Source organism: Mus caroli, unplaced genomic scaffold (genome assembly GCF_978045245.1).
Source record: "Mus caroli unplaced genomic scaffold, Mus_caroli_1 scaffold_9, whole genome shotgun sequence".
NCBI classification, from domain to species: domain Eukaryota; kingdom Metazoa; phylum Chordata; class Mammalia; order Rodentia; family Muridae; genus Mus; species Mus caroli.
This window is the reverse complement of record NW_028227264.1, coordinates 76763036-76775266: the sequence shown is the minus strand read 5'-3', so window position 1 is coordinate 76775266 and position 12231 is coordinate 76763036. Positions and strand designations below refer to the sequence as shown.

The window sequence follows — 12231 nt, the reverse complement described above, 5'->3', positions numbered from 1 at the left end:
GGCTAAAGACACTTGCTGTCATTCCTCATGACCTGAGTTCAATCCCAGGAAGCAATATGGTGGAAGGAGAGACTCACCTCCAGCAGGTTGTCCCCGGACCTCCAATGTGCACCGCGGCATGAACGTATATGCTCATGAGCATATCCGTCGGTAAATAAATGTAGAAGTAAAATAAACACATCACTTGCCCTTTCTTGGTATATCTACATTATAACTGTGATCTGTTTGTTTGGAGACAGGGTTTCTCTGTGTAGCCTGGCTGTCCTGGAACTCACTCAGAAGACCGACCAGTCTGGCCTTAACCTCCTGAGTACTGGGATTAAAGGCATGAGCCACCACTGCCTGGTGTGACAGTGATTTTTTTCAAACAAAGGGGGAAAAATTAAAACTAAGGACACAGTTCGTATAGTCTCTAAAAATATATATTTAGAGAGATCATATACAGTTTTCTGAAAATAATTATTTGGAAGGATGCAAAATACAACGCAGTTTGAGAATCACAAAAGAAACTTGCTCAACTCCCTTCTCTCCATCATGGAGGGGTGTTTTACTGCGTGGTCCCAAACACAGGTGCAAAGGAATCCCCGGATCAGAAGTATGAGAGCTCATCATGCTTTTCTTTGTTGGTCTGGTAAGAGGACAGGGTCAGAGGCTTGTTTTCATGAGGGAGGGGCTGAAACACCCTCAAGTGCACGCATTTATCTTCACCCACATCAACCTGGAGGAAGAGACAGACAGACAGACCTGTGAGTGAAAGGTAAGGTTCCAGCTCCAGGCTTAACCCAGCCTTAGAAACTGAGCCAGAACAGGACACCAGCCACTAACTTAGCCGGTGATAACCCTTGTCTCCTCCTTTAAGGCCGGGAACCCTAACACCCCCAAATTCATCCTCTCAGAACATGTACAAGTCCCCTTAAGGGGTTCTCTGCAGGAAGTTGCAGGACACTCTGCTCTACTCTGAGACTATGTCCCCAGTTCATGCCAAGCGACTATCAAGTACCCACCTTGATGAAGAAGTTGGTGCCAGCCACTATCTGTCTCTTGAAGGATATGGCTTTAAAGACATCAAACTTCTGATTTTCTTTCGCTTCAAGCTGGGACTTCACCTGGATGGTGGGTGAGAAGGAAGGACTCAGATTCACGCACAGGTGCCCCCCTCCCCCCGCCAGCCTTCAACACCGGAGTTCCTCACTCCGGGGGACATGGTAAACTGTCGGCCCCACTGATAAAGGACAACACAGCTCCCTTTTTGGTGGGGGTGGGGGGGACACACAGGGTCTCACTGTGTAGCTATGGCTGGCACGGAACTAAGCAGACTGGGCTGGCTTCAAATTCAGAGAGACTCGCCTGTCTCTGCCTCCTGAGTGCTGACATGGCACGTGGCCAAGGTTCCCTTGCCTGGCCAGTGTGTCTGTAACATTTCCTCATTTCCAGGGTCTCGTGGAGCTGACTCACTCCTCCTTGGCCACTTCAGTCAGAGCAAACACGTCCCAAGATCAGCTAGGCTTAGTGGACAGGGTCCTGGGCTTGGGGCGTGGCAGGAGAGCTGAAGAGAGGACTTGTTTAACTTTTCTTCTCTTGCTAATACCCTGAACCTCCCCCTACCTTGTACTGAATCTCTGCTCTGCTAACAGTAGGGCAGCCTGGGCCCAAGGTCCACACCTTCATTTCAGACTAGGCACAAGCAAGTTCTACAACTTCTGGTTTTGATCTTTTTTTTCCCTGAGGGGCAGAGTTGGTGATGGTGGTGGTGGTATCAGTTGAATTCCTGCCACTGAGCTAAACAGTCCTAGCTCTTTCTTTTGAGGAGACAACCACTGTAGCCCAGTCTGGCTTTCTCTTGTTTAGGCCTGGGTGTACGTCAAAAAGGTGCAGTCTAGGTTCTAACAGCTGCCTTCCTCAATTCTCTGGGACCAGCGGATCCCTCCACCGATCCGGGGCTAGTTCCCTAATAGGTGAGTGGCCCTCTTGTATGCAAGCGGCAGAAGACTCGCCCCAGTTCCCGGCCCTGAATCTTCCAACCAGGTCCAGAGCCCCCAGCTCCCAGTCACACTTGTGGCCGCCCCTGAAACCCGCTGCAGGACCTGGCCGGTCTGGACAGGCCGGTCCCTGAGGCCGCCGGGTCTCCGCAGGCCTGGCTCAGGCTGGCCTGACCTGGGCCCAGCCTCACCTGGTCAGCGAGCTCCTGCGTCTCGGCCGTGGCTGGCATTGTGGCAGATGGCGCGCCACACATCATCTTGGCAGCAGTAATCGGGGTAGCGCGGAGAAGCTGAAGACAGAGCCAACTAGGAGACCTGGGTGCCTGGACCCTAGAAAAACCTGGCTTGGCTCCGCCCCCCGGACCCGTGCCACGTGACAGCGACGGGGCGGGGCGCCGCACCCTCTCGCTCACTCTACTGTCACCACCCTCGGTTCCAAGCAGAGTCAGGAGACCCAGGCTGGGCGTGGGCGGAGGGTGAGGCATGGTGGGTGCGTCACGTCCTTTCCCTGAACGGACACTAACAGGGGTTGGGAGGCTGGGAGTCCTGATTGCCCCTCAATGGTCGTGAAGTGATTGTAGGAGTATCTCTGACCCGGCTTAGGGGCTTCCGGGTCCTCACAGGATGCAGAGATGTGAGAAGGGGTCCTAGTCTTTCCATGGAGTAGGTGGACACGAAGTACAGCCCTGGCCATCTCAATTTCCCCTTGTCCTGTGAATATTAAGTGGGGGTCTTGGTGGGTCCCTACCCCGCCCTTCCATGGAGTGGGTACAGAAATAAATGATTGAGGACCTAGACGTCTCAGATCCCTGTTCCCTGTCCCCCGGCCCCGTCCTTTCCTCCCCTCCCCAACGTGGACTGAGTTTTTGGGTCCTGATAACCCCATGAAATAAGAGCTTCCATTCTTTTTGAATGACATGGCCTTGTCAGGCGGTAGGCGGGGCTTGGGGATCCCAGCCCCATCACCACAGAGCTGGGTAGGTGGTCTATTCTGGGTGAGACTCTATTCTCACACGCCCAACACAGGCTGGGAACCATGAGGACCCCGGATATGCCCTCTGTCAGTGCTCTTACTTGAGTGACCTTCAAACCCGTGTCTCCTTTTGCAAAACTGTCACAATTTGATAGCGGGACATGATGGTATACACCTGCAATCCTGGCACTTGAGAGGCTAAGCAAGCTAACCTGACTATGCAGTGAGACCTTGGCTTAAAAAAAAATTAAAAATAATTTGGGGGCGCAGAGGTAGCTCATGGTAAGGGGCTTGCCACGGAAGTGTGACAGCCTGAATTTGATATTTGGAACCCAGTCAAAGAGCCGAGTGAGGGGCTGGAGAGATGGCTCAGCAGTTAAGAAAACTGGCTGCTCTTCCAGAGGTCCTGAGTTCAATTCTCAGCTCCCACATACTAGCTCACAACTCCAGTTCCATGGGATCCTATTTCTCCACCCCCTGGCCTCAATGGGCACTAGGGATGCAAGTGGTGCCCAGACATACACAGAGACTTGTGGTGGAGGCAGTCAACCCAAACTAAGACAGAAGTTGGTACCAGACACTGGAGTATTGCTGGGATTAGGCCTGACCATGCTTTGGTTTGGAGGAATGTGGATTTTGGGTTAGAAAAGCAATTGATCACTTAATAGTTCATAGGGCCATAGTTGTAGGAATATGGAAGACAGTGGTGATGAAGGTGATGTGAGCTTTGGGGGTCTGGCTCAAGAAGTTTCAGAGGACAAAACTATTTGTATGTGGCCTAGAGACTGTTCTCGAGCTTTGGCTAAGAACGTGGCTGCTTTTTTGCTCTTGTCTAAAAAGTCTTCCTGAGGCTAAATTGAAGTCTTTGGGATTAGTTGAGCTGGCAGAGGAAATTTCAAAATGGCCCAGTATCAACTCTCTTGTGTGGTTGTTAGTGGTCACTCTTATGAAGATCTATAATGAAAAGGAGCAAGCTGAGGAAGTAAAAAATACAAAATGTACAGAAAAGGGGGCACCAGGAGGTGGAAAGGAGCTAAACCCTGTTTTTTAAGGAGTTAAACAGGTAACAGAAAAGTCAAATGTTTAAATAAAGGGAATGGTGACTTCAGAGCAAGAGTCTGCCCAGCTAAGCTTTCAACCTTCGAAAAGGAATTAAAAGAAAGTTTAGAGCCAGGTGTGGGGGTGCATGCCTTTCATCCCAGCAGTTGTGTGAAGCCAGTTTTGTCTACAGATCAAGTTTCAGGACAACCAAGCTCAGGCAGTGAAGGAAAGCAGGGGGTCGGTTCTCAGCCTCAGCTTGGCAGCTTCGGTCACATGGTTCTGGCTTTAGAGGCGAGGATAGAAGACAGGGGTTATGGAATCTCCCTCTGAGGTCAAGGGAAGCTGCTGAGGCCAGGTATGTGTCATGGGTGGAGGCCTATAGAGGCCATCATGTGAAGCTATGAAAGTGAAGCCCGGATTGCCTTGGAGAAACCAAGATATTGGAGATACCAGAGCCGAGGGATAGCTGTTGAGGAAAGCTGCTAACAGGGAGTGGAGCCAGCCCAGGAGAGAGACATATGCTGCAGCCAACACAGCTGAAAGAGTTGGAAATCTCAAGAGCACTTTGGCATCAGACTTGGAGATGCAGAGGTTGGACTTTGCCCAGCTGGTTTTAGTCTTGCTTTGGTCCAGTATTCCCTTCCTGTGCTCGCCTTTCTCCCTTTTGGAATGGTGATGGATATCCTGTGCTATTATATGTTGGAAGTATGTGATCTGCTTTCTGATTTTGATTTTTATAGGGACTTACAGTTGAGAGATTGCATGAGTCTCAGAAGAGACTCTAAACTTTGGATTTTAAAAAAGTTTGATGGGGTTTGGGGGCTGGAGAGATGGCTCAGCGGTTAAGAGCAATGACTGCTCTTCCAGAGGTCCTGAGTTCAATTCCCAGCAATCACATGGTGGCTCACAGCCATCTGTAATGGGATCTGATGCCTTCTTCTGGTGTGTGTTTGAAGACAGTGACAGTGTACTCATGTACATAAAATAAATAAACAAATCTTAAACAAGTTTGAGACTGTTACAGATTATCAGGACTGTGAAGTTGGACTAAATACACTTTGCATTATGATATGGCTATAAGCCTGTTGGGGCTAAGGAGTGCAATGCGGTTGTTTGAATAGACATTTCTCCCATAGGGAGGGGCACTAACAGGAGGTGTGGCTTTGCTGGAGTAGGTATGGCCTTTTTGAAGGAAGTGTGCCACTAGGACAGACTTTGAGGTCTCAGTTTCCTCATGCTGCCTGTGGATCAAGATATAGAAGTCTCAGCTCTTTCTCCAGCCAGTGTCACATCTACTTGCATGCCACAATGCTTCCTGGCATAAAGATAATGGACTGAACCTCTGAAACTGTAATCCAGGCCCAATTTAAATGTTTTCATAAGAGTTGCCTTGGTCGCGGTGTCTCTTCCTAGAAAATAACAATAACAAAACTCTAAGACACAGGCAAAGCACCTCCACACATTTTTAAAAATCAAGACAGGTGGGATGGCTGGCTCTTACAGTTCCTGCATAGGACAGGTGAATCCCCCGGAATGGCAGGATAGGCAGCCTGATCCTTATCCGTGAGCCAGATCCAAGGGAACAACCCTATCTCAAAAAATAAGGTGGACATCTCTTGAGGAATGATGCTTGAATTTGAATTCTAGTCTCCATGTGCTTGCTCCAACATGTGCGCCCATGCGCATATACATGTATGCATGCATACATGCATGCACACATACATATAATAATACAGAATTGATTGAATTGATTGTAGATTAAATCCCAACCTTAGTAACTCTCTGGAAGAAAAAGAAGGAATAAGTGTTTATTTCTATTATATATTATATTATTTATAATACGTCTTTATAACCCAGTTAAGCCTGTTGGCATAGCCCTGACTAGTGAAAACCATCGAGAGCCAGGAAGCTGTTTGACACAGTTCACAAAGCAAAGCCGGATGCTGTCTTCGCCACTGTGCTGTCTTTAACCTGGGTTTCTGATCTCTACGTGTTACATCTGTGGGGAACTTTTTACATTAGGATTCATTTATGTCTTTTCCCCAGAAAATGATTTCTGCTCTCAAAGAAGTAAACTTATTTGGCCTTACTCAAGAATCTTCATTGCCATGGAGATTGTGAAAGGGACAAAGACGTTGGATCGCCCCAGAATCCTCTTGGCATACCTGCCCCTAAGCAAACTCATTGGTAATGGCTCGGATTGTAGTCTATAGGACATTGCCCCCAGGGGGGGAAAAAGCTTAATAACAAAGTTAGTTTGCCTACAACAACCTTTGATAATATATATAGATGATATAAAAATAATATAAAAGAAATATAAGAATTTACCAATCATAAACAGACTGACTCACCTTAAGTTATGATGAGGTCTTAAAAGACACAGAGAAGACAAATGAATAGAACAGGCTAGCCTGCAGCCTGGGAGAGCTTTCTAACTTTTAAACCAGACTAACTCACAAGCTGTAGCTCAATCACTGTGCAGTGTTCAAGGCTTGGGAGCTCGCTTAGACTGACTCAGATGTTTTTCTCTCTGATTAATGGTTCACTGTCCAGAATGTCATATGTCATAAATGCTCAGGTAGACTATAAATCGATTTGAGTATGATAATGACCATTCTCTATTTGTAACATTTGTCCGGGGACAAAAACGATATGATCCATATGTCTTTTGAAATCTTAAGGTTGCCCTTTTTTGTGAAATCTGTAAAATAAAGAGACATCCTGGTTGTTAGTCAGTCAGACATACAAGATTCACTCAGTCATGATCTCTGACTCATTCATCTCTCTTCCACCTGCCCTTTTGTCCTCTGTTGGGACCTGTCTGATGCTGGGGCTGGCCCTCTGGCTCTGCCCACTATAAAGGGAAACTACAGGAAATAGGGGCCCAGCATGTTGCAGAAGAGGCCAATCAGGGTGCTGCCTCCCATGCTGGGGTTACGCTTGGTTGACTGGCAAGGGACACCACAGGAAAGAGACAGTGACTTTGCTGGGACCCCTCTATGTGAGCCATCTCTGAGGGGACAGAGGGCTCACAAGAGTGGGTAAGTCAAGGGAGTGAATGTGTAATTTTATTTTGTTTTGATTTTTTTCTTTGTGTGTATATGTATACACACACATGCATGTTTGCATATATGTGGGTGTACCCTGTGCATGTGTGTTCGCATACATGTGGGGAGGCCCAAGTAGATGTCCGGTGTCTTCCTCAGCTTACTCTACCTTGCTCAGTGAGGCAGGTTCTCTCAGAGCTTACTAATGTCTGGATAGCCACTTGATTCTGAGGCTACTGTAAATAGCCAGCCTGCTCCAAGGAACTCTAGTCTCTGTACCCTGTGAGAACCACGTTGCCCACCCAGCATTTCTGTGTGTTAGAGAGATCTACACTCTGGTCTCCATACTTGGTGCAGAAAGCACTTTATCCTCTGACCCTTCTGTCTACTCCCTGTTGGTTTTTAATTTTGATACCTGACCCTGTAGGTCAGGCTGGTCTTGAACTCAGATGCTCCTGCCTCAGCTTCCTCAGTCTGGAGACTGAGAGCGTGGACCAGCAAAAAGGTTTGGGTTGGTTGCTTGCTTTTTGGTTTTTTTTGGAGATGGGGTTTCTCTTTGTAACTGTCCTGGCTGCCCTGGAACTCCATCTGTAGACCAGGCTGGCCTCAAACTCAGAGATCTGCCTGCTTCTGCCTCCTGAGCTACCATACCTGGCCCAGTAAGAAGTTTTATGTGTCTATGGCTATGAACTAAGAGATAAGAGATAGGCAGAAGTATATATATATATAAAATTTATTTTTATTTATATGAATACACTGTAGCTGTCTTCAAACACACACCAGAAGAGGGCATCAGATCCCATTACAGATGGCTGTGAGCCACCATGTGATTTCTGGGAATTGAACTCAGGACCTCTGGAAGAGCAGTCATTGCTCTTAACTGCTGATCCATCTCTCCAGCTCCAGAAGTTCTTTTTTTTTTTTTTTTTTTAAATCTTAGAATCATGGAGGGAAGCAGGAGAGGAGATGCAGACCATAGAGGGGTAGTTTCCTTCATAGCTGCTGGCTCTGCTACTGACAGACTAGAGGTACAGTGTGGATTGTGCCTTCGAGATTTCCCCAGCAGACAGACAGTTCTTTGTTGATACTTCCTTGTGGGTACCCACACTTTCCCCGTAGGAGGTGGACACCTGTGGAAACAGACAGGACAGCCCCAGAGAAAACAAGTAAGGCTGTTTATCCAGGGCTCACTGTGTGAGGGTGTCAGTGTGTCATAGTGTGGGTAGAGACAGAGGCAGGAAGAAGAGGGGAAGGCCTAACAACTAGAATTGGCCTTAAAAGGCTAGATTCCTTGCCTATTTTTTTAACGATTTATTTATTTATTTATTTATTTATTTATTTATTTATTTATTTAATGTATATATGAATACACTGTCACTGTCTTCAGACACACCAGCAGAGGGCATTAGATCCAATTACAGATGGTTGTGAGCCACCATTGGTTGCTGGGAATTGAACTCATGACCTTTGGAAGAGTAGCCAGTGCTCTTAACCACTGAGCCATCTCTCCAGCCCCTTCCTTGACTATTTTGCTAGACATATCCCAGGCTCTTTAATTCATTTTTCATCATGACACAGGGTCTAAGTTGCCCAGGCTGGCCTTGAACTCATTCACCTTTGTGCACTGAGGGAGATCGAACTCAGTTACCCATGCCTTTAGATTCTCCAGCCTTGACTTTCTGAGTAGCTGGGATTACAGGCTTTTACTACCAAATCTGCCCAAAAGATGACTTAAAGATATCATAACAAGCAGGCTCTTGGCTCCGCCTATTTTTATAAAACTCAGGACAAACAAACCCATTCACACCAACCTTTGCTCAATTCTGCAAGAATTGGGGCAGCATGAGATCACAGGGAGAAGAGGCTGGGGACATGGAAAGGCACACTCCTTTCTGTGGCTGACTAATAGCTCCTGCAGCTATCTCCGCACTAAACCCAAGGCTGTGTTCTGTTCCCAAGGCTATGTTCTGTTCCCAAGGCTGTTTGATGGACAAATAGACAAGACACTCCCGACCCCCCCCCCTCCCCCAAGTTGGAAGCCAGCATGGAAGCAGAGACTGTGTCATCTCAACACTTAGATGGCTGAAGCAAGATCAGAAATTTTGAGCTATTCTAGACTATCTGAAAAAACAATAATGAGCTGGGTGTGGTGGCACACACCGTTAAACCCAGTAATTGGGAGGCAGAGGCAGGTGGATCTCTTTGAGTTTGAGACCAGCATGGTCTACAGAATGAGTTCTAGGACAGCCAGGGCTGCACAGAGGAATCCTGTCTCACCAAACCAAAATAAATAAATACTACAAAAAAACAAAAAACAAAAAACAAAAAAAAAAAAACCAAATCCCTGCCTTGGGAGCATATGGTGTCTATGACATTGGGAAATAGGTTTATGACCCAAATTCTTACAGATTAGACTAGAGTGGCTAGCTTGAATCCTAGCACTCCACCTACCTTCACCTCCCTGTTACTGGGGTTATAAGTGGGTTATAAGTACCTGCCATTGTGCCCAATTCTTTTTTTTTTTTTTTAAGATTTATTTATTTATGAGTACACTGTCACTGTCTTCAGAAGATCCCAGTTACAGATAGCTGTGAGCCACCATGTGGTTGCTGGGAATTGAACTCAGGACCTCTGGAAGAGCAGTAGGTGCTCTTAACCACTGAGCCACTCTCCAGCCTCCCGTGTCCAATTCTTTAATGGGACCGGGAATCCAATTTAGGTCCTGAAGCTTGCAAGGCAAGCGCGTCAGCAACTGAGCCACCTAGCTCTCTAAGTCTACTCTGAGGTCTATTTTATGTACCGCATTGCTGTTCTGATGAACTTTTCTGTCAGAGATGCATGCTATGTCCTACTAAGATTCATCTCCAGCCTTGGTCTCTTGCCCTGTTTCTCACAGTTGTGATGAGTCAGCTCCGGCACATGTGTTTGTCATTTCATTGCTGGCTCTGTTGCCAGTGAAATGTGCCAGGAGCTCCTTTAGGTAGGGACCTCCTCTTGCTCACAGAGAATAGGCCTTGTGGTGGCCCACATCTTTCACCCTAGCCCTCTGGAAACAGTGAGAGGCAAGTGGATCTCCAGGCCTGGCAGGGCTAGCTAATGAAACAGGGTGTGGGGTGGGGGGGTTGGGGGTTGTGATGCAGAGAGAGAAGTGGGGGAGGGAGGGAGCCAGGGAAAGAGACTCCTTCAATGGACAGTATGAGGAGGCCGACAGAGAGGGAGAGAGAGAAAACACCATCAGCGAAATCTCTTACAACTTTCCAGCAGGTGAGGAACCCGGCTATAACTCAAAGCCAACTTTGGGTCCATAGGAGAGAGTTGTTTGTTCAGAGTGGCAGAGGTAAGGGACACTTACCTACAAGTCCCTGCTGCCTCCATAGAAAGTAAAGAGTGGTGTGCACGAGTTGTGGCCTGATTTCTGAGGGAAGGAGGAGGCAGCCAGACAGAGCCTCAACTTTTCCAACTTTTTCATTTACATAACAAACCAAATAGAGGAATGTTTCCACAGATAAGGGAGGGAGAGGGGGAACCTCTGGGCCGATGGGTGTCAGGATCCAGGGATTCAATGCTTCATAGCGTCTTTCAGACAATTCTGTCTCTCCTGAAGACCTGGGATCCTGACATTCAGCCTTATCTTCATCAGGCCTAGGGACAAGAGCCTAGCCTCATGGATGTGAGAGGATATTGCCACATACAGACATGTGACTTGTGGCTGCAGAACTGTCAGCTACAGTCCCACACAGCAGGAAGCATCACCTGTGTGTCCTAAGTCAAACAAGTGACATCAGTGACTGGGAGTTAGATCGCTCCAGGTCCAAAGCCAGAAACCGTCTTGGGATATTTTAGCCTGTGTAGCAGCCAGTGTGTGTCACCTACCTCTGTGTGTGACTTGGTGTTCTTGGAGCTCCAAAACTGTTTGACAAAGTTAACTATCAGGACATCTAAACTAAGTGAATCCACTAACGTCTCTTTCTCTCTTATGCCCTCCCCCAACCTTCCATATATGTATGTATGTATATATGTGTGTATGTATATGTGTGTGTATGTATATATCCTATATATAAATACACCTCATATATACCATATATCACACATACCTTTGGAGTGCCTCTTACTGACCTCACCCATCTTCTTAAAAATTTTCATTCAAAAAAATTTGTTACCAGAAATCTTGCGGCTTTTCATGCACCCCCTGACCTATATTTGTGATGATTCCTTCAAAAGATGGAGTTTGTTTGTTTGTTTGTTTGTTTGGGACAAGGTCTTTCTACATAACTCTGGTTGGCTCGGAACTCACAAGGCAGACCAGGCTGACCAGGAATTCACGGAGATCCACCTGTCTCTGCTGGGTGGGACTACAGGCCTGAATCGCCACAACCTTAAACAACCGTTTGCCCTGTAGGCTGCTCTCTAGTCTGCCTGCTAACTCAGTCCTCTCAGAGTGCTCTTCAGCACCTTACTTATGCCCTCATACATAAATCAGGGTATTGCCCTCTGCTTCCGAGACTCACACCTGGTTACCTGATAAGAGAGAAGAGGCTCCACCCTAGTTCTACTACACCCAGAGTCTCGAATTCAGCATCTGTTGTCCCTTGAGTCTCCTCTATCTCCCTTTCCTATGAAATAATTCCAATCTTTCTATTTATCTATCTATCCATCTATCTTTCTAAATATCTATCATCTATCTGCCTACCTATCTATCATCTAAGTATCTATCATCTATCTATATCTACCTATTATCCATCTATCTATCATTTATCTAGCTAGCTAGCTATCATTTATCTATATGTCATCTATATATGGCTCTCTCTTTACACACATAAACACTCATGCATGCATACACACACGGCACCCTCTCACTCACACATGCAGCACCCATGGCTGTAAATGTTAGATCACATGTCCCCAGACACCAGGCCAAACACACACACACACACACACCGCAGCTCTCATCTTTATTTGTCCTATTAGGACACACTCCATCACTCAGGTAAACTTGGTCCTGGCTGTCCTGTCCTTCAGCTTACACCTCTTCTCTTTTGGAAAGTCTTTCTTTGGACCCTTCCCCTGTAGCAGGCTATACTGAAGCTGAGCACTGAGCCTGGATCTTGGCTGACTTCCTGATTGATGTCACCCAACTCTGGTGTCTACAGGAATCAGACAAATAATAGTTTCTTCCGTGACCTGGAGTTTG

At 46.9% G+C, this 12231-nt stretch overlaps 1 protein-coding gene across 1 annotated transcript; it reads right to left on the bottom strand.

Moving 5' to 3' along the window:
* Positions 1 to 404: 404 nt before the first annotated feature.
* Positions 405 to 2348, bottom strand: Cstb (cystatin B). Its single transcript, XM_021175003.2, has 3 exons — positions 2171 to 2348; positions 1005 to 1106; positions 405 to 718 (listed from the first exon to the last, which is right to left on the bottom strand). The coding sequence occupies exons 1-3, from the start codon at positions 2234 to 2236 to the stop codon at positions 590 to 592; spliced, it is 297 nt and encodes a 98-aa protein (XP_021030662.1). The 5' UTR covers positions 2237 to 2348; the 3' UTR covers positions 405 to 589.
* Between the last annotated feature and the right edge of the window lie 9883 nt (positions 2349 to 12231).

Coding starts and splice junctions, on each gene's coding strand:
- Cstb (XM_021175003.2), bottom strand. CDS start 2,236: ATGATGTGTGGCGCGCCATCTGCCACAATGCCAGCCACGGCCGAGACG. Junction 1,107..2,170: donor CGCAGGAGCTCGCTGACCAG/GTGAGGCTGGGC, acceptor CCCACCATCCAG/GTGAAGTCCCAGCTTGAAGC. Junction 719..1,004: donor GCACCAACTTCTTCATCAAG/GTGGGTACTTGA, acceptor CTCTTCCTCCAG/GTTGATGTGGGTGAAGATAA.